The sequence below is a fragment of the Lentinula edodes genome (assembly GCF_021015755.1).
Source record: "Lentinula edodes strain Le(Bin) 0899 ss11 chromosome Unknown C8R40scaffold_66, whole genome shotgun sequence".
NCBI lineage: Eukaryota > Fungi > Basidiomycota > Agaricomycetes > Agaricales > Omphalotaceae > Lentinula > Lentinula edodes.
Genome location: NW_025764372.1, coordinates 42,537 through 63,825, shown reverse-complemented (window position 1 = coordinate 63,825; position 21,289 = coordinate 42,537). Strand labels below are relative to the sequence as shown.

At 45.9% G+C, this 21,289-nt stretch overlaps 6 protein-coding genes across 6 annotated transcripts; 3 read left to right on the top strand and 3 right to left on the bottom strand.

Annotated features, from left to right (window-relative positions):
* Window positions 1-2,171: 2,171 nt before the first annotated feature.
* C8R40DRAFT_1074662 (uncharacterized protein) lies at window positions 2,172-3,895 on the bottom strand (the record flags this gene model as incomplete). Its single annotated transcript, XM_046226747.1, has 3 exons — window positions 2,172-3,078; window positions 3,190-3,396; window positions 3,435-3,895. The coding sequence occupies 3 exons, from the start codon at window positions 3,893-3,895 to the stop codon at window positions 2,172-2,174; spliced, it is 1,575 nt and encodes a 524-aa protein (XP_046079705.1).
* Window positions 3,896-7,268: 3,373 nt separating this feature from the next.
* C8R40DRAFT_1061534 (uncharacterized protein) lies at window positions 7,269-8,479 on the bottom strand (the record flags this gene model as incomplete). The annotated part of the gene is made up of 5 exons (XM_046225429.1): window positions 7,269-7,472; window positions 7,538-7,813; window positions 7,865-7,903; window positions 7,959-8,237; window positions 8,285-8,479. 5 exons carry the CDS (start codon window positions 8,477-8,479, stop codon window positions 7,269-7,271), a joined length of 993 nt encoding a protein of 330 aa, XP_046079704.1.
* Window positions 8,480-9,079: 600 nt separating this feature from the next.
* Window positions 9,080-15,158, top strand: C8R40DRAFT_814762 (uncharacterized protein). The gene is made up of 9 exons (XM_046236314.1): window positions 9,080-9,831; window positions 9,882-11,959; window positions 12,016-12,839; window positions 12,902-14,032; window positions 14,089-14,378; window positions 14,428-14,536; window positions 14,588-14,649; window positions 14,704-14,850; window positions 14,903-15,158. The coding sequence occupies exons 1-9, from the start codon at window positions 9,189-9,191 to the stop codon at window positions 14,971-14,973; spliced, it is 5,355 nt and encodes a 1,784-aa protein (XP_046079703.1). The 5' UTR covers window positions 9,080-9,188; the 3' UTR covers window positions 14,974-15,158.
* C8R40DRAFT_1134061 (uncharacterized protein) lies at window positions 15,147-17,027 on the top strand. The gene is made up of 4 exons (XM_046229292.1): window positions 15,147-15,687; window positions 15,741-16,005; window positions 16,067-16,845; window positions 16,902-17,027. The coding sequence occupies exons 1-3, from the start codon at window positions 15,336-15,338 to the stop codon at window positions 16,791-16,793; spliced, it is 1,344 nt and encodes a 447-aa protein (XP_046079702.1). The 5' UTR covers window positions 15,147-15,335; the 3' UTR covers window positions 16,794-16,845; window positions 16,902-17,027.
* A 493-nt stretch (window positions 17,028-17,520) lies between these two features.
* On the top strand, window positions 17,521-19,496 carry C8R40DRAFT_1134046 (kinase-like domain-containing protein). The gene is made up of 8 exons (XM_046229291.1): window positions 17,521-17,898; window positions 17,951-18,102; window positions 18,164-18,370; window positions 18,422-18,520; window positions 18,572-18,748; window positions 18,806-18,880; window positions 18,939-19,166; window positions 19,218-19,496. Exons 1-8 carry the CDS (start codon window positions 17,616-17,618, stop codon window positions 19,449-19,451), a joined length of 1,455 nt encoding a protein of 484 aa, XP_046079701.1. The 5' UTR covers window positions 17,521-17,615; the 3' UTR covers window positions 19,452-19,496.
* Window positions 19,497-19,534: 38 nt separating this feature from the next.
* On the bottom strand, window positions 19,535-21,202 carry C8R40DRAFT_814727 (Osmotin thaumatin-like protein). Its single transcript, XM_046236313.1, has 8 exons — window positions 20,731-21,202; window positions 20,667-20,673; window positions 20,567-20,616; window positions 20,340-20,508; window positions 20,090-20,252; window positions 19,952-20,038; window positions 19,806-19,889; window positions 19,535-19,745 (listed from the first exon to the last, which is right to left on the bottom strand). Exons 1-8 carry the CDS (start codon window positions 20,826-20,828, stop codon window positions 19,633-19,635), a joined length of 771 nt encoding a protein of 256 aa, XP_046079700.1. The 5' UTR covers window positions 20,829-21,202; the 3' UTR covers window positions 19,535-19,632.
* Between the last annotated feature and the right edge of the window lie 87 nt (window positions 21,203-21,289).

Below are 21,289 nucleotides of genomic sequence, written 5' to 3'. Positions count from 1 at the left end.
CTTTGAAGAATACTTAAATTCCTATGGGGTCTGTCGTCTGCCTAGCGAGCATCAGTATATAGTAAGTGAATACGAAAGTTTCCAGTGGGACGCATACCAATGGCAAATGGCAACAGAATATGAATGTCACACTGAAATGTTACCAGGTACCAACCTGACCAAGGCGTGACTTGGTGTTGAAATCAATTGTCGCGACACACTCGGAGCGGCAAATTTTTGATTCTAATTTCTAGTCGGTTTCTAGTTGACGAAAACTTGAAAGAAAATTAAATCCTAGGTTGGCACTATAGTCACTTAGATACTGACGTACTACAGCGTATATACATACATATAGATACTGTTACATGAATTTCGGTCTCTCGATTATATTACACCTCGGTCGTCGTCTCAGAGAAGTAGTTTCGAAATGCCTTGTTTGGCAGATTATTCACCACCGTGGTACAGAGTGGATGCACACTGCAGAGATGCCATGCATATGTCGCATTCATGATTGTCAAAGAGAAGGGAGTTTTCTGTCGTAAATCGCGGGAACGAGATTCAGCTCCACCTGTACCTGGATAAAATTATGGGCCCACGAAGTCTCATGAAGTTCTAGACTCTTACAGCTCAATCGATGGGATAAATCACTTATATCTGCATAGTAAAAGACTAATTTGAAGGCGCGGGGATGAGAGTAAAGTCCTACTAATAACGGACCTCAATAATGACAATTTTGTGATAAGACTGGAGCTGCTAAGCTTTCAGTGCCTCTCACATGGTCCCAACTGCCTTCATAAAGCCTTCGGAACAAAGCAAGAAACCCGACCAGGTGGTCAATGTCATGTCTTAGACCTCCGCAATTATTGTGCATGCGCATCGCGCATTGTTACTAGTAGAGATGCCGGTTCCATCCAGCAAGTCAAAGATTCTTCTTCTTTACTACTCGGCGGATAAACAGCCAGCCTTACAGGTTGATGAATCGCTGGAGGCTAATGTAACTGATATTTAGCCAGAGACGACATCGAATATTTTCCTGGGGGAACTTCGGTAAGCACGCCGAATCCCCCCTCATGAAATTCGACGAAACTGTGAGAGCCTCCTTTTCCACCAAGCCAAACTTGTACCAGTCATCAACTTTCATTTTAACCAAGATTCGAAACGATACCGTGGCACATCTAAATTTCCTGTTAAGGCTTTATTGAAAAATCAAATGAGAAGGAAACAGGACATACAGTTGGTATACATTTGAGTGCATGATATATCACTACTACATCACCATAACGCAAAGGAATTAAAGCAATTGAAGATGTTGACGACGTGAAGCTTCCGATAAGTTCAAGCACGCTATTCCGAGTCTTGTTGGCCTAGCGATGGCACTATGAATAGCGGCTTTGGACAGTATCATTGATGTCATTATTAATGTTGGATCACTCGAACTCGGAGGGGGACGTTGTAGGGCAAAGCTACAGGTAGTCTGCTCAAAGTAATCCTACTCCACCATAGCAACGAACAAAAACAATTTCGTCCTGCTTGAAGGTATTCTTAGGTATTGAAATCTCGAAGGGGGGCCCGGGGTGAGTGTGTGGTACTATGCAACTTTCTTCATCTTTTAGAAGGTCGTCATGATGACCCTTTAAATGTTGAACCCCCATTTTCCAGTGAAGGGGCTAGGGAACTAGTTCTACTCTTCAATCTATTGGTCGCATAAGTCTATGAACGCTTCCAGAATGGGGTCTGAGGGTCGGGAAAGCCGGTGGCGACCTCCAACACGGGCTATGAGACTCGCAGTCGACTCGGTAATCGAGACGGAGAGATGCGAAGATAGAAAGGCGCGAGTTAGCGCCCCTTGATACCAAGGCCTAACTCATCAGCAGAACTCTTAGTATTCTTGCCTATCCTTCGAGACGAGCAAAGGCTTACATAGGATCCCACTGGCAGGATCAAATAAGGGAGTAGGCGACAAGCCCCGAGGGACTGAACTTGTGTTAACAACGTAATAGGTTACTATGTAGCACAAAAACTTAACGAGATCACTTTGTGATATAAAGTACAGGCAAGCTATGGCCTGCTTTAGCAGAGAATCCGTGGATTGTAACTTGTGGCCGTCAGACTTCCGTTAATCGGAATGATTTCGAGCGTTTAAATCGATACTCTGTATGTTCCAGTAATGGCAGCGTCTCGAGGCGAGTGATTTAGTTGGGGGACAGGCCATGTGTGAATGTGGTGACCGGAGGTCGCGTTCGTCGGTCAGGTATAGGCGGCGGGCAAGGCGGAAGTGCTGAGGTCTCAAAAGAGCTCATAGAATGAGGCTCCTGCGTTCTCCATGAATGGTCTGAGAATGACGCTGCGGCAGATCCCCATTGGTGCGACACCACTGGTTGATCAGTAGACAACGAAGGTACCGATTTCGACCTTCGGTCCATAGGTATAACCGGAGCTCTTCCATGACTTTTCTCTACTGTTTCAACAATATCACTACTGGCATCGGTATCGTCTGAATCATCTGGCTCATCAGACCGCAACATGTATTTTGACCGCCTCTGCATATGTTCCTCATGCTCGCGAATCCAATCTGTAGACTTCCCAGTACGGGCGTTACGCTTACGGTCTTCAGTGGAGGGAGACTGGATGAGGCGAGATGGAGCTTTAGGTCCAAGATCATATATGAGACCTTCGCGTTCCTGGGAAGTACGAGGTGAAGAGTTTCCGAGCTCCAACTCGGGATCAGAGCTTCGAGCAGCAAGATCATCACTCGCAGGGCCGGCCCAGGGAACACCTCCTGTTGACGGCATGACAACATTGGAATGAATTGTTTTGGTAGCATGCATCAACCCTTTTACATTGGCAGAAGTACGAGTGTTTCCGAATTTAGAGAAAGATTTGTGGTCAAATTGACTAGCAAGAGGCGGGTCGTCTGGTTGTGCCATGATATTGCTGCCTATGGACGATATTAGTGCAACAGCATGATCTATCTTCCTCCTCATATCCGCAATCCTTAAAGAGTCCCAGTTATGGTAATTCATCGCAGAGCAATTGTACCGTATCCAATTTTCGAGGTTCTGAGCGTTCCAATGTACTTTACGAGTGACAGAACCATATCTGAAATAGATATTCATATCAGTCGCTGAGCTGACGGTTAATTTCGAGAATGTGTACAATCCAAGTGATCGAGGATTGCTGGATCGTATAATTCTGGGAGGTTTTACTCACAATAGCAAAAGACATATGTCTCCTGGATCCCATTTAGTGTATCTCACCAATTTCAATGCTACCGCCCAAAAGGGCGTCACATTGACGATCGTCAATTGCTGATTTGAAGAGGTAAACACAGTGTAGAGGTGTATATTATTTTCTTTGACTGATTGAGCGTAGATTGGATCAAAGGGAATGCCTGTATTTGGGCTCCGCATGATATGCCTATGAGCACTTCGAAACATTTTGATATAAACACTCACTCTATCGACATAGGGAGTGCTACATCCGCATCGCTGTTCATCCAATCTGCGCCTAACTGGAATTTCTGAGCTGTGATCTGTATACACTTCTTCAACCGCTCTCCGGCGTTAATTATCCCTCTACTCTCACTCTCTGCAACGAATGAGCGATGTATGTAATCCACGTCTCGGGTAGTAGTTCTTCGAGATGGATTTTCACTTCTGCTGGTATGATACATTTGCTTGCGGTTTGCCAGTTCGTATAAGCCGGGATGGAGAAGCATGCAGGCTCCACCATGGGCAACTAAGCGGATAGGATTTCCAGAGAATTCGGAAGCAATGACTGTGGAGAGGTGTTCAAGAGTTATTTGCAGCATCTCTCGAGATAATTCCACATCGTTACGCGGCAGTCCTTGTCCTACAGGCGCATACGAAAGCCCAGGCCCTGCCCATGGAGCTCCGAGACCGATCGTAGCATACATTGAAAGTGATTAAGGGTAGTAGGAAGTTGATTGGTTGCCAGAGAGCGAAACAAACATCCGAGTGACAGAAACCGATTGATCATTGAGGTAGCCAAGAACCTCCAAGAACTCATAAAATATGATATGTTGCACACCTCCGCCTCGTGTGCTTTGAGCGCACGGACCATCAGAATCACGCGAAGACAGATATGGGCATGATAACAATGAATGTTTGACGATAAGTGGTCAGCGTAACCCCGTCGCCATTGTCGGAATAGGCGATATCTGGTAATATACACTTGAAATCAGTAAAAGACAAAAATTCGTTGTGTAAGGCAAAGGCGTTCAAAGGCCAGAACGCTGTCGGTCCCGGGCGATTTAGCGAGCAGCAATTTTTTGAGCCTTAGAAGTAGTCGTGCGATCCCTGTTTAGAAATACAAAGGGAAGAACGTTGAAGAACGTAGCTATGCAGTCTGCCAAAAGAAGAATGAGAAACGAAGTTGGAACTTCGAAACTGAAGCGCTGACCCCGGATCACCCCGCCACATGGTCACGTATGTACAAGCCGCCGGTTCGGTGCTCGATTTCTCAACTTTTTTCAGCGATTCAATAATTATCAGACTACTACTACTAAATAATTGTAAATAATTGTTCAACAGAATTGCAGTGGTCCGACGCTAAGTATACATCTGCTACTACTTGCAGTGTACATTTAGAGGACTCGGATATTAAATTGGGAGCATGTAATGTCTCGTGAAAAACAAAAGGCACTTACTGAAGGGGATTGGAGAAAGAAGACACGCTTGCCGCTCTGCGCAAAATCGGTTATTTTGTGCTAGTCCTTTTAAGGATATATTTTCTCGAACTTACTGCTTTGTGCTCGTATTAAACGAGTGTTTGCGAGACTGTGCCTTTCAGAACTCTTCATCAGAGCGCCTTCCTTTGTCAGAACTCATGAATTTCGGATACAACGTAGAATTGTTGCCCCGCGGGCAAGATTGGTCTCACTGGTCCCACAGGAACTAGCTAGGAACTAGCAGGAACTCTCTGCTGAGTCTAAATATTTTTCATAGCCGGGCATGGTAGAAGCTGAAAAATGCAAGCTCAGGTTTTTCCTGAACAACTATAGATCTGACAAACTATATCTCCAACGCTCCGCCGTTTTATCTTCGAAGACAACAATTTTCAGATATTTCTAAGTATACTTTGGACTGAGAACTCCGGCAATTATAACAACCCGATCCTACTCACCTTTCTATCCGCCCGAATGCTCGAATATGTAAGTCCGTTGATTAAAAACCTTTTCATTCGGGTACTCTGATCGAAACAAAGAACCCTCAAATGCCATTTCTCATTAATGAGTAGCTGCTGTGTGTTGCAAACAAATCTGTGAGGTGAAGTCTCCAACGACTCCAAACGTGGGCATCAGGATGAAAAGACTTGAGCTTACCGCTCTATTGTTTCGAAGTTACCGAATGAATTGTTTGTTCAGTCATTGCTTCGTCGAAAACACCACCCATTCAAGTTTATCAACGCCCAATCTCCGTTTTTCGAAATTCTATATCAGGCATATATCGAAGTCAAGACCCCATGATCACCCGTACGGGTTTTTCCTTTAAAGATGCTTTCTGAACTCGAGAACTTCGTGGGGATATTAGCATCGTGATCAAAGCAAGAGCCTTCAACAATCCACGAGGAACCCACGATATCAGAAGCATCGTTTTGGATCCGCTGCCCTGGCCGAGATAAATTCTACGCGGTGGTTTGAAGAAAATCGGAAGTATATCCCGTGGGCAGCTGTGGGCAGTCGACAAGAGCTCAGGAAATGGACGAATTTTCACCTGTTTTCTGCAGGTAAGGCACTCCCACAGCTCAAGGGGCTAATATTACAAGTCCGAAGAACAAAGCTTTGCTTGTGAAAAATCAGAAACTATTTGAATCTAGGTTGCGATAAGCTTGGATGCATCATACGTAGTACTAGTGGGAAAGCTGCACCAGACACTCACTAGAATATCTGCCGAGCGGGTTACGCGTCCTAAATTTCACCCTCTCGTAAATCCTGGTCTGAAATACTTGTGCTTGTTCTCACCTCAATTCACAATAAGTCAATCATGTCCTGTAACTTTCACGAACCTTTCATACATATCATTCCTTCACTGGCCTTCGAAGTTCAAATGTCCTGTGACCTGGAATGAGCAACATTTATCTGGAGTTTAAGTCACGCTCAGTGGGTAATAATCACGAAAGCTTGGTAGGTTCGAAAGAACGATAACTCCAATGAACCCCTAACTCCTTCGATGCAAAGAATGTGGCCCAATCAACATCATGGATTCATGGCGCGCACAATATTATCTGGGACAGTAGTCTGTACACATTATATCGGCCCAGAAGCAAGAAGGTAGCAGAACACACTCACAAAAATTACTTCCAACAGAAGAACCTTAGTGAATAGCCGAGATAGCGAGGAACTGGAAGAACAGAAATATCAAGGACACAGAGAAGAACTTACCAGATCATTCTCAGAAGTCAAACTGAGATTCTCATCGCGTATTGCCAGGTATAGGATAAAAACTGAGGATTTCACAGAGGTAGCAAAATAGTGATGAATGACATTCTTATGAAGGGAATACCACATTTGCAACTTGTCAGCAAAGCTCCTTCCACTCTTCTATTGACAAAAGGAATGACGGCGTTACAACCAAGCGATAACGAGGATTGAACCCAAAGTACTGAATGTTTCGAACTTATTCGAAGACCAGACTATCCTGTAGAACGAACGGATTTCATCTTGCGTCAAAATTGGCGGACAAAATGGTCGACAACGTAGGAGCCGATCTTCTACATAGATGTACACATTTCATTGAGCTTTGGAACTTCAGAATCAAAAGAGAAGTACCAAGATATTTCCTCAGTTTCGAATAACAAGATGGAAGAAATTTCATAGGCGTCTGAGTCCTCAATTCTATATTTTGAGGAAGCACGACTAGGGAAAGCTGTTTACACAACCAAAATCAGTACGGAGGTCCCACGGGGAACACTGCAGTCAAAAAAAATTATGTGAGCATGATTCGATTAGGAAAGCAGCTAATATATACATACGGAACCATCCTATAGGTTTCAATTGGCTGAGACCCATCAGTAAAGTTCAAAGTGAGGAGAGCCTGGCCATTCCTCTGAATCAAGATTAATTGTGAGTATTGAATATCATTGTCATTGAACTGTGGAAGAAGAGACTGACACTACCAGAAAACCCGATTATAGCAAGTAGTAAGGTAGCGATAGAAGGCGAAGACAGGATTTCAGTCGGTAGTAGAAATTACCAACATCGGACGACTCGACAATGGAGTTTCGGTAGAAAGGTTCGCAGGATCACACTAACATGCATAATGTCAATATTACTCCTCCTCCAAAGAGTCGCCCTCATCCATGTAATAATCATCCACTTGTTCAATCGGAGACTGAAGAATTTGCGGAGGTAGTCTAGCAATAACCTCATTTAACTGTGACACCGCTTCGCGTGCTGATGACCGGTCTTCAGCCCTATCGGTGGACATTTTTCGCAGGATTTCGAGGATTTCAGGGATCTGATTTTCGATGTGCTATGTACGAATGATTACATTAGTCCAGCCATGGTAAAACACCTGTTTATTATGCTTACCTCCACAATCCTGATGAATGATTTGCCTACTTGCCAAACATCAGCTTTGAATGGACAGTAAGGAAGCTCAGACAGCATCTCAGGAGGAGGGGGTCGCCTATAGATGTCCCAAGAAAGCGGTGGCCCAGTGACTGTGCGAGTTGCCGGGTCGGAATCTGGTGAGAATCGGACAGCCCACTCAAAGTCAATGATGTAGTATCGGGGTCGTAGAAAGTCTTGGCTTTTTCCCGGAATCCAAAGTCCATTGCGACGCGAGGACAAGAAGTTACTGGGGAAAAGATCCTATGTAAATATATGAGGTTGTGAGAACACTTGCGAGTGGAAGAAGCATACGCGGTGTGCCACAAGGTGATCATGCAGAAATGCGACACCCTGTGTGAAGATGATAGGCTTTGCAATTTGCATACTTTATTATCGGAAGACGCACCTCCATGACTTGGCTCATTGCTTCGAGAACCTGGGCAATATTTGAAAACCAGGCAGGAGCAAAATAGCTACCGACCAAGGGAAACACTCCGAAAACAAGATTATCACAATGGATCTCCTGGAGCATAGGCAGTGTATGGTTCCTGTCAATAGCAGCATTCACCCCAGTGGCTATTGAGCGCAAGGCATCGACACAGTTGTCGCCAATAACGCCGTCACTTAAGAGAACAATAAACACATCGCGGGAATCCACGGTACGCGCTGGAAAGTGTAAGGGAGACTAGTGAACAAATCAAATTAGTCGAGGAGAGTCAAAATCAAACTCACCCCAGCTCCATATCCATGGGGCCCATTTGCACTGTGTTCATTTTCGTAGCTGAAACCATCTGGAGTGCGCGGGTTGTCGTTGGGAGGCTTGAGATTGTATCCCTTAACGACCCAAAGGGCGTATCCGCAGGATTGAAAAAATGAACGATACGACGACCAAACTTCATTGCGGGGAGTGTCTCGCCAAGTTACCATCGAAAATGTCTAGTGATGCCTTGAACCAATTTGATTTTAGAGTACGTGAGGGAAGTTACCTTTCGGAAAGGAGTAAATCTTGCGATACAAGGCCAGACCCACCTGGAGGTGAACAGGTTCAGCAGAAATGCTCGCAATGAAAACACCATCGTGGACGAAGAAGAACGTTATTGCGGTTGTATTAATTATATAAATTCAGGAATGCACCATGTGACACGTGTGCACAAATGATACCCTCGAATTTGGAGATTCAGCGCCACTGTGGGGATGAGCCGATTTCCTCGAGGCGAAAATGTGGGTTTTATCTCGAGGTTATGTACAAAAATATGGCAGCAGATATTTTGAAGGAATTGAGCTGAGGTTATGGTAAAATTATGAAAAGATAATTTAAAATAAGCACGGCCCCCCGCCAAATTCACGATAGCTTCACAATAATCGCCACACGAAAAGTTTTAAAATTCGTGCCCAGGATTTTTGATGAATTTTGGTAAAAATCCTTGCATTTTCTCTAGATTTTCACCGCGAAGACATTGGCTCATCCCCACAGTGCGCTTAAAATTTGCGGGGCAGCACGTGATAGATATGATCCCGCGTGAGGTCGATGTGTCGGGCCGTTACCCCGCCCCACGTGGTTTTCTTGCCTATGATACTTACCGTTTCTATGACGCTTGCTTCCAGCCGTCGATGAAAGAACGTTTAGTACACAGCAATGGTCGACCATAAACCTCTTCCTGAGCTCCCAAGTACAAGCAAGACTCCGAATCTCGCTCGACTCTCAATACAAGCACAGAAGCATCGAGAAAGGTTCATTCGATTCGTCTTGTCCGAATTGAACGATGCATGGATTGATAACAATCTAGAAGAGTGGACTCGGGTGCTGGAAGATGCTTTAGATGATCTAGCGAGCAGCATGAGCCAGGGCAGGTGGTTGACCGGTATTAAGAAGTATAAAGCACTCAAGGAAAAGCAGTCGAAGAAGAAAAGAAAGCTGGACAAAAAGGTTGACCTGACAGAGAACTCAACTGGTCCTAGGAAGTCTACAGGTGCCGATGGAATATTTGACAATGGGTCGAAAAAGTCTGAGGTCCAAATTTCCTCCTCGAACTCAGAACGGCTCGAACGACTTCGCCAAATTGTCGCAGAACCGGACGTGCCCTCTCGTACGCCGAAATCCAGGCATTTACTGCTCTGCTTAGCGCCACTAGGGAGTCGAGTCGCATTACCCGACGAAGATTCTGGATTCAATCTGGTTCCGTCGACTCTTGGATGTTCGTTCCGAAACAGTGTTTTCGTATTGCCAGAAGGAGGTGAAGAAATGGACGCAATTTTGTATGGATTTCATGAATGGAATAGTGAGTTATGAAATCTTTACTTCTTCGTTTGAACTGATCTTACGATATAGCATCCGTTGAGGAAATGTCCACGCGCCCTGTGGGCGGCACGTTCACACTCAAAGGCGTACCTTCACTCCAGCAACATCGTGCCTTGTCAAAGGCACTCAAACTCACCGTCTATGTCCATCTCTCACTTCTCCTTGAGCAACAGCTTCTGATTGACTCTCATGCTCACCTCACTTTTGCCCAACCTCGTGTACGAGTACAGGCAGGCACTCTTCAGCCTTCAGCTCTCCCTTCTCATAACCAAAATACTCCTACGAACGATGCGGCATCTAGTCATAAACCCCGGAGCCTTATCCCTAGCGGTATCTTCTCGTTTTTTTCTAAACGGAGTCCTGGACGAACCTCATCTCCACGAGATGCGTCCTCTGTTCGTCCTTCATCAGACTCGGTCCCGTTCCCTTCAATAGAAGAAGTGCAGCCAGTCCGTTCTTCCATGGACGAAATGAACTCTGCAGCTCGACTTAGAATGTTCTCATTTTTGTCATCATCTGCCCCTGAGGCTGAACCCCAGAAAGGGCCGACATCTACGCCCTTCTCTGACACGCTCGCTCGTATAGAAGCTCAGAGGAATGTGCTTTCTAGTTCTACCGGTGTTGTATTCGATCCTCCGATGCTTCTAGTGCGGTTAGCGGAAAAGGAAAAAGCGCATCGCGAGAAGGAGATCTGTTTAACGGGTGACGAACGGGTTGCGTTGAACAGTTTACTCGGTTGGGGGACGGTCGAGTCTGAGGCTAATCAGCTTGATTTAGACAAAGACAAGCGGAACGAGAGCTGGATAAAAAAAGGCAAAGGAATGACGGGAATATGTGGATTTGTCAATCAGCAGGAAATTTCGATCCTAGTTTCAAGTCATGTTCCTCTTGCCGGTGCTTGTGTTCCACAAGAAATTGGACCCGAAGCATCTATGTCCGCGTCCACCTCATCCGCTCCCTCCGTACCTCGAGAAGCATCTTCTTCCTCCCAGGCCTCCCACTCTTCCGACTCTTCTTCAACCACGAATAAACCTTCTCCATTGAAAACAGCTCCCACTCACACATCCTGCGAACAGCCTCATTGGACAGTATATCGCTACTACGTTAATTCAGATTCCGGGACGCTGAACAAAGACCACGACAAAGACGATGATAATAATGCTCCTCCTGAAGATAGCCCACGCTTGTGCGTAAACGACCGTGACCAGTGCTTAGGCGAAGTTATTAAATCCTGGATAGATGAAGCCGACGTTCCATGTGATCGTCTTCGTGCTGTAAGCACTAATTCAGAACACCGCGGCGGAATCGGGCTCATGCATGGATTAGGAGGATCTTCGACGACGACGACGGAGAAGCGGTGTGAGGTTCAGGTGGGGAAGCATGAGAGGAGGTTCGTGCATGGCGGAGTAAAAGTCAGCGCTAGTATCGAATGGCCTGCCGTCAAGAGCCTTGCCGCGACAAGCCTGGTTCTCCCCACTATCGCTACTAGTGCGGGCGGCAGTGACGAAAGCAATGTCGATGAAAAGGATCAAAGTCCAGATGCGAGAGTGGTTTCTGTATGGGAAAGTTGTTCGATATGCGGTGCGGAGACTAAGAAAAACGAGTTGAGCGAGGGAGCATATTTGTTCTCGTTTGCGAAGTACCTCGAACTTCTGATCTATTCACCACTTCTTTGCAAGCTCTCGCCGCGGTTATGCGAACATACAGACCCTTCTTCAACATCCTCCTCCTCCACTTCGTCTACGAGATCGATTAGCTCGAATTTACCTCCCCAGAGATTCAACATCATCCGTCACTTTTCGGCTTCCTCGTCTGAAAATGACGAAGGAGGTAGTAGTGGTGTTAGTAGTAACGATGGAAATAGGAGAGAATATACAGTATCATTCAAGATTGATCCTGTCAAGGATATATTTGAGTTGCGTGTGCCGAGGTTGCAGATTTCTAATTGGCGAGTAGAAGGAGACAGTGACACGTTGGGATTTGTCAGTACATTGAACCACAAAGGAGAGAAGGAGCATTATGCAAGTAAGGAGGATGATCAGAAGAAAAAGTTGAGGAGGGAGATTAAAGCTTGGTGGGAAGGTGTCGCCGATCATATGGATTTATTAGTGAGTTCGAACCATAAACTTGATGTAATCCAGGCCATCTCTTACATGTACTGTAGGAAGAGAAGTTTTCTGCCGAAGACCAAATAGCGGTCAGAAAGGCATTACCCAGATTACCTTCTACGGATGACGCATACGATTCGTTTGACGATGACGATTTTGGAGAACCGGAAGAATATCCGACGCCGAAACTCAAGATTTCTGGCTTACCCGAAAGCTACACCCCAACTGTAGTCACTGCTACGAGTGATTACTTCAATAAGTCTAAGAATCCATCCTCCGTTTCGTCAGATCCATTTACACTCTCTGCCTCATCCTCAACTGCACCTCTATGTCAAATACCCCCGCAACCACATTCGTCTTCAGATGACATCTCACGAACCGCTTCTCCAAGTCCAGCCCCCTCGAATCCACGACCACCTCTGAATCATGGATCGTCATCATCGAGTTCTCAGCTATCTACTACCCCTACAACCTCTTCTGCTTCCTCCGTACATTCGGCAGACGCAGAAGGCTTGAATCGTGACCCAATGCAGCTTCTATCCAACCTACGCCAGACCTTCCATCGCATTGAACAAACACTGTACACCCAACTGGCTAAAACTCCAGCTTCGTCATTGAACGAAGTCCGCCGAGCTTTTCTATCAGCTGCCAAGGGTGCAGAACGGAGGTTGACCGCGTGGCAGAAAAAGCATCTCGGTGAAAAGAAGGGAAAGAAGAAGAACAAGGTTAAGAATGGAGAGCGTTCGGACGAGCTAAACCCCTCTGAGAAATTGCGTGCCGCTGAACCTGAGTGGTGGAATCCGACATGTCATGTTGCGCCAGGAGGTAATATCATCATCCGGGAGGATGATTGGGGGAGTATCATCGCGTTCACCCTAAGGTACGAGACTATCAGTGTTTAAATAATCCTCAAGCACAAACACTAATCTAGCAATCTCACAGCACACCGGATTATCAACGTGAACTAGCGTCAATGTCCGTCGTGCGCCCCGCATCTAACGCAGATCCTCCAAATACACCTATTGCCCCCTCTACCTCTGCTTCATCGTTCTTTTCCGCCGCTACTGCAAGTGGTTACAAGCTTTTCCGGACATCCGCACTCGTCCAACCTGATCCTGACCAAGAAGATGTCATTTGGCACGAACCAGAAGCGTATTCGGCTGTTATCTGCAGGAAAGACCACCCTCGAGATCCTACTTCTATACTGTCAATCAGAGAAGTACTAAGGCAGAAATCACCCGACTCTAATCTCCTTTCGGCCTCGCGTTTTGCAAGCCTGGGATCAGCGACGTCAAAGAAACTGAATGGAGGCCGAGGCGATCGTCCGTCGATGTTGTCCAATGGAGTGCCCCCCTCCGCCTGGGCTAAGCCTGATGTTCAAGTCACCAAACAGGAAGCAGAGGGCGAAGTTGCTAGTGGACTGACACATGGAAGGGATGATGTGCACCGGATGCTACTTGAGTTTGAGAGCATTGAGACAGAGGACACAGAGTCGCGTCCTAATTCGTCCGTTGTCGGCAGCTATAATTCGAGTACCCTGGATGCATCAACCGTGAGGCCAGACCCACATGCTCCACAAGGCGCGTTCGTTGCCGGTAACCATGCAAAGACAATTTCTCAAAACTCTCCTTCTCCATCAGATACAATATCTGCCCCCAACAGTATTGCTTCTCCAGTTCCTGCCAAATCTTCGCTTGACTCTTTCACGAATGGTCTCACAAATGCAATGCGCCTTATGCTTCCAACTCAAATTCCTCGACCTTTGTCTGCAGGTTCCGACAGACACCATGGGCTACTCACAGCGGCTGAAGTTAACGCTATCGATGAACGCCCTCATATCAAATACGACTGGACTATTGGAAAACGACTCAAGTTTAGTTGTATGGTATATTACGCCAAGCAATTTGACAGTCTCAGGAAACGTTGCGGCGTCGACTCGATCTTTTTGGAGAGTCTCTCTAGGAGTGCAAACTGGTCTGCAGAAGGTGGCAAGAGTAAATCTAACTTCTGGAAGACGGCAGACGATAGATTTATCATCAAGACTTTGGTTAATGCGTGGAACGTAGCTGATCTGTAAGTTTCCTCATTTCATTCAGAGGCGGAGCATCATCGTCAGGATTTCTCCTTAGTCAAGTGCTCATCGAGCTCAGCCCTTCATACTTTCGATACATGGATTCGACGGCCAGTAAAGCTACTGTGCTCGCCAAACTGATAGGTTTCTATACCATCGAGATCCGCAACTTGGAAACTGGGACTGTGCAGTCGAAAGCGGACCTGCTTGTGATGGAGAATCTATTCTACGACCAGAAAATTGACAAGACATTCGATCTCAAGGGCATCCAAGGTCGGAAGGTAAAATCTGGTAATAACGTTACTGTCCAGACCTCCAAAACATTATTCGATGGTGAATGGATCGAGGGTACGCTCTGCCTCATCCTTACTGAATCTCGACCAACATTCTGGTCTAGGCCTACAACAAACCTTGACGCTTGTCCGACCGCATTCAAAAGCTGTTTTACGTGAAGCTATCAGAAGCGACGCTGAATTCCTTTCGAAGAGCAATATCATGGATTATTCGTACGCCCTCCATCATACGTTACTGCGTGTAGCACTGACAGATTGTCTTAGGCTCCTCTTAGGCATTGACACAGAACACAAGCAGATTGCTTGCGGTCTTGTTGATACTATAGGTCCGTTATTTACTTCAAATCTATACAACTTTTTACTTACTCATGTCGTGATAGGAAGCTATACATTTGCGAAAACATTAGAGTATAAAGCCAAGCAGGGGCTTAATTCAGGAAATGGGAAGGAAGTGACCGTGATACCGCCAGCCGAATATCAAGAACGGTTTACAAACGCACTAGAGAGATACTTCTTAGCGTGCCCGGGCAAGTCGTCTATGATTGAAGATGGAATACAGCAGGCTGATGCCCTCCCTAGATAAATGGTCGCGTTCTCTAGATAGACGCAAGATGATTAGCAACCCCGATCTGCTTCCCAGCGTTTTATGATTTGGGGCCCAGACGCTCACTTTGTCATCTTTTTTTGCACGACGTTTCTTCATGGCAACTGTATATTCATCAGTATATGTAATCCACAGAACTTTCGATGTACCTACTAGCTATACTACCCACGGCCCGGTTGTACTACTGTACGCATGATATGATAATATGTGACTTCGCGTTAATTGGTCACCTCTCGTGACTTCATCGTGGCTCTGTCACCGCTGTGGCAAGCAATTAATATTTAATTGTTCGGTCGCTACGAGAATAATCGCAGAGGGATACCACAAAGGTCAAACAATGGCACGCCAATCGCTCAAATTACTTGGTATAAAGACCATAGGCTCTGGTCGTCTGGTCGCTTCTACAACATGACCAGATCACTTCGTTCCGCGAGCACCGAGTCGTCTTATCATCAAAATTCTTATGCGTCGTTCAAGGCTGTTGCGAAAGTAGCAGTCCCAAACACAATCTTATCCCCAACAACTGCTCACTGTGTCAACTTCTGCAAACAATCTGATGCTAACGCCTCGTCGATGTTGATGCGAAACATGTTTCCCCCGACACCACAATCGTGTCCACCTTACGAACCCAGTAATTCTCAGATGCTCTGGCGATCTGGACTTCTCCGTCGTCGACGTATAACAGAAAATCGCGCATTGGCTACCTGGATTGGTTTGATGATGATCCAGAGCAAGCTGACTATGGAGAACCCGGGAATCGGTACGTACACTAAGGTCATTCTGTGAAGTAATCTAACCTGTAATTGTTTGTAGTATTCGACGAACATGAATTGCTCCGTACATTGATATGTCAATTGACGAAATCCTTCCAACTAGTGAATCCACCGACACCGGTGATTTTCATCGCTTTGCTATACCTCTATCGTATCTTTCCAGACCGGATCCCATATTCCGGAAATCCAGATCATGAATGTGCCACCGCCTTGCAAAGATTATTTTTATTATGCATACGATTGGCCTTACAATGGTTCGAAGACCAGTCCGAGTTCTGGGACTTTCGCGCTCGTCGTTTCCAATGGTGAGTCCAGGCTTCCACTAAAATGTACTTGCAAATACGATCTCAATTTTTTGATATCAAGGCACGTACATCTAGGTTTGGAGCAGACAGTATTTCGGAATGCAGACATTCATGTGCTCCATCTCCTTGGTCATAACCTTTGCGTTTCAAACATCGCCTACGCTCGCTGGCTTTCGCATCTACTCTCAAATCTGCCAGCATTCCTTGATGATCATTTAGAGGAACGCCGTACAGTCGGTCAGCTTATACACGCTATTCGACCTTCCCTTACCTCCGAATTCCTCTCTCCCAACGGTCTACCATGTAATGGATTACCTTTTGATAAAGATTGGACAACGGCAATATCATGCATTGAAGAGTGTGCGGAAAGAAAACAGAATTTGATGGACTGTATCACTTATGGTTTATACATTCCTCTCTACATAAGTCCGACTCAGCCATCCTATAGTGATTCCAAACTCGCCACAGAGCCAACTCCCAATATACGTTTGGACATCGATTGGAGTCCCACCATACGCGACACATCCACAGAGTCCTCACGCACCAAAATCTTCGTTGGTGTCACATCGCCGGACATTGGCCGGCGCCCTACATACGATGATTCGTCAGAGAGTGACCAAAAGGGAAAGATGTTACACTGCCTATCATCAAGTTCTACATGCGTGCACGCCTGCACTGACCCTCTCAGTCACTCTGGACCGACAAAATATCCGTCATTTTCTATCAGCTCGATCCAGTCAACATTATATCACGCTGCTGAACTTCTGCGCGGCTTTCTGAAATCCTGAAATCCTGATCTGCTAATTTATCAGCGAGGCTAGTTATGATCAACCTTTCGCCTGTATTTGTACATCATGAGTATTCCACTTGTTTGTATCGTCAACAAACCGATTACCGATACTTGGACACAGGCTGGTTCTCGTGGGTTTCCGCGGAATCATGACATTTCTATTAGTTGTCAATCTTAATGAATAGACTTGTACCAAAATGTAGCGCCACCTTTTTAAATTATACAGCTTCTTCCTCGTTCTGCAGTATCAGAATCCGCATTGCATTCTACAAACTCAACTTGGGTCCATTTTGAGTATCTACCGCCAACAAGCCCCAACAGCCAACCTCAGATGGGAATCTGGACTGCAGAAGACAGTTTGTTGTTATACCTCTCTAACAAGATAAACAACACGACAGATAAAGAGGATGTGGTACTTGAAGATGATATAATTTCGCATAATCAGGATAATTTTTCGGCTGTGGACGAATTCACTGCTGAGTCGTGGCCTGGCCTTGTCGAGAGAGACTCTCGCAAGCCTAGCAGGAAATGGGTAGGTGTTTTCGGTTCATCGGATTTGGCTTCGCTTATTTCGCAGGCATCTTTCGACGAGACGCCTTCGACTTCCCCCGAACCCTATTCCGTACCGCCAGATTCACCTGACGGGCCTGAAACAGGATGGAGATTTTCAAACTCGCTGGAATCACTAGTATCGATTCCTGATCCTCCACTGACAATGTTCAACAGACCACCATCCGAGGAAGTCAATAGCCCTCCGAGTCCAACGGATGCTGTCCCTCGACAGGACATCTCTCAATCTCAGCTTCCATCGAGAGTCGAAATGGCTATTCCCAGAGTCTCCTCGCGAAGCCGGCTCAGTTCTTGGTTCAGGAAAAAGGTCAAGAGAAGAACGGTAAACATCCTGGCCAGCTTCAAACGGAGTAGCTCTAGTCTTTCATGCTACGATGATTTTGTCCTCGACATCACCGGATCAAATACGATTATACTTCCCCCTTTGCTTGTGTTAGAGCATTCTGCTGGAAGGTCTTTTGAGGAAATATCATTCGTTTGGTCGGATCGGACTCCAGGAGAAGCAGTCGCAAACAAGGGAAAGGTTGATGGAGGTCCGTTGATTCCAATTGTTTTATGGGCAGTATGTGGCACTGAAGGAGAAAGCGTTGTCCCGGTCAGATTCACATGGAATGACTGCCGATGATCTTCGGTATGCTCTTTTCCGTCATGGTGAAATCGATTCGGATTGGGAAAAGAAATTTCTTGAGCCTTACGATTTTATCTTGGTACAACAAGTTATGGACCTCTTCCAACTGGTGATACTTCTTCCCCGATCCGGCTTTTGATATAGTTCACTGAGATGTGCATTATCCGAAGGAAATGGACACCACTTCCAATGACCTCATTGAATGGGCGTCTTCAGTCGGAATCGACGCATCGCCTTCTCTTCTAGAGATATATCGAAAGAAATGTCTGCAATTCTCTCGTCGTTTGTCAAAAAAATATCAAATTCTACCCTCCTCTATGATTCTTCGAGAAATCGAGCGAGAAGGTCAAAACCCAGTTGGTGGTGGGGGGTTTGCAGTGAGTGCATCCATTCGCAAAATCTACTACATAAAGGTTACCTCCTTGAAGGATATATGGCGTGGAGCTGTGAACAATCAGTCTGTGTGTTTGAAAGTTTTACGACTGGTCATCGAACCGGACGAGGAAGTTCGTCAACGAATTCGGAGGGTTAGCATGAACAATTGAACGTTATGTATAGACCCCGATAACTTGTAACAGCAATTTTGCAACGAAGCGCTCTTATGGAGACAACTCAAGCATCCGAACATTCTTCCCTTACTCGGTGTCAACGAAGAAATCTTTTCACCTTCTTTTTGCCTAGTCTCTCCCTGGATGGCAAACAAGGATATCATCACTTATCTGAAAGGGAATCCCACCCATAGCCGACACAATGTGGTGAGCATCTCCGGTTTTTTTGCTGATGGAAATGTCATCACTCATTAATGAAACCAGCTTACAGAGATCGCGGCAGGTTTGGCGTATCTTCACTCAAGAACTCCTCCTATTATACATGGCGACATTCGAGGAGTGGGTGTCGTCAAATTTTTCGTTTTTAAGAGCTCCTAGTGACTAAAGTCTTCCCAAGGCTAACATACTGGTGACAGACGACTTTCATTGCTGCTTGGCAGATTTCGGTTTAGCATTGGTTACTGCGGATTCCAGATCATGGTCTACAGCGACTACGAGTACTGGCATGAAAGGGGCAATACGTTGGATGGCACCTGAGCTCATCTTTGAAGGCCCACTGGCAGTCGACGAACACCCACACCATACTTCGCGAGATATTTATGCATTTGGCTGTACTGTTGTGGAAGTAAGCCTCTTCCCCCTAATATCAGTCGCTAAATGTTGAGATTGGACGTAGATTCTAACGCTGAAGGTTCCTTTTCACGATCAAAGAACTGATGCCGCAGTGATCTACAGTTTGATGCTGGGAGAACGACCTGCTCGGCCACAAGATGTTTGGTGTCCAGATACAATCTGGGACCTCACGACTCGCTGTTGGACAGAAAACCCGGCACTTCGCCCATACGCTGATGATATTCATGGAGCTTTGTTGAACAGCAAATGGGTATGGATACATTCTTTGGTTGTTTGAACAGCGGTTGTGCCTAGTGCTCGGACTTCAATTCTCATTGCGGGGAAGGCTCACACAAAGTTTTTCCATACAAGTGATACATGTACATGAAAGATTGTATACAGGATAACGAGAACAAAGGAGCGAGGGTATGGGATAGAAAGTTTAAATTTTTTGGTTGGTTGTCAATCGCAACTCCTCTTCAAGGGCAGAAAGTCAAAGTGTAATCTGGACTTGCGCTATCAGGGCAAGTCCACAAAGCAGTTCCGCTAGATTCGTCATAAGCGTAGACGTAGGAGTCAGGACAAGCATCCTCTGTGAAACAAGTGGAAAAGTAATTTAGTTTATGATGGAATTTGTTAAGGCGGAACATACTGAAGAAGTCATAGTCTGTTACTCCAGAGGGAGGGCAGGTAGCAGCTGTGTCATGTGAACCGGTACAGCAATTGGCAGAGTCAGCTAATTGTACACAATTGTACGCATTTAATCAATCCGAACGTTTCAAAAGCACTGCGACATACCTTGGTCACCGTCAAGATTAGCATTACAAGCACTGTTGCATCCGACAACAGCTCCTGAGGAATCAAGGACTTGGAGGTCCGCCGGGCCTGCATTTCAAGATTGAGTTTACGTTCACGTAGGAGTGAAAGAAATCCCACAGTCAGAGTTCAGATCAGCCGGACAAGATGCCGTGCTGCAGGAGGTATCACTGACAGTAACAGCAACCGGAACGTTGAAACCATCAACAACGGAAACGTCGTAGTAGTCGAGGTCCTGCGCTCCCGAGAGAGTCCATTCAGCCACGGTGGCGGGTGGCACTCCCTGATGACAGAGTCACGGAAAGAATCGGTCAGAAAAAGAATTCTCAAGATCGACTGCGGATCCATTTATTGAAAAAACAGGCCTCACAGTTCCAGTGGAAGCATCACAGACCAGACCTCCGTTGCAACCACCCGTAGCACACGAAGTTGGTCCCTGGACTGTTGTGAAATCACATTCTGTACGACCCCAGATTCTTCCTGATGTCCAGTTATCCGGGACAGTAAAGCTGACGGTTGCGCCTGCGGCTTGCTCCCATCTAGGAAAGAGATATTGATGATCAGACCTTATTTCGATGAGGAAGCACATTCGCATACCCATTAGCTTGATCTGGGACTGCAGTACCAACTTGGAGGTTGGTGAACATCTGAAAAACATGTGTAAGGCCGGAGACTCAAGGTATGAATAAGAACATACTCCAGGCCTACGATATGACTAGCGTAAATTCTTTGAATCTACCTGGAAATGAGATGAAACATACCAGACGGTGTAGTCGCAGTTGTTTGTGACCGTGAATGTACGGTCTGCACTTGCGCCAGAAGCGAGAAGGAAAGAAACCACAGAAATAATTCCGATCATAGTAGCAACTAGGGGTAGTAATGGCCTAAGGAGGAAAGAAATAGCGTGTTCGCTGAAGATTAATTCAAGTAGAGCAAACAAGTCGATGAGGATGCACTCCTCAATCAAACCCCTTTTATACTCTCTTGAGCTCAGTCCAAACAATCATGCCGAATAAGGCTGAGAGGTGACACTTCGAAAATAGTTTTCAAATGCAAGCACCAACAATGTAATCCAGGTTTCCCAAATGATTGTGGAGTAAATATTGGCATAGCGGGTGTGCGACCGAGAAAACAGAAAAATTGCTGAATGTATGGATGCATATGGTTCACCAGGAAACGTGACAAACGGCGAGTGAATGTGGGTCAATGTACTCGATCCAAAATGAATCAAAACTTTAAAGTATATGTAGATGGGTACACGTTACCACTGTGAAACGAGTGCGTTGTTAAGCAGTGCGCTGCGGGTACGAGGCGCGCATC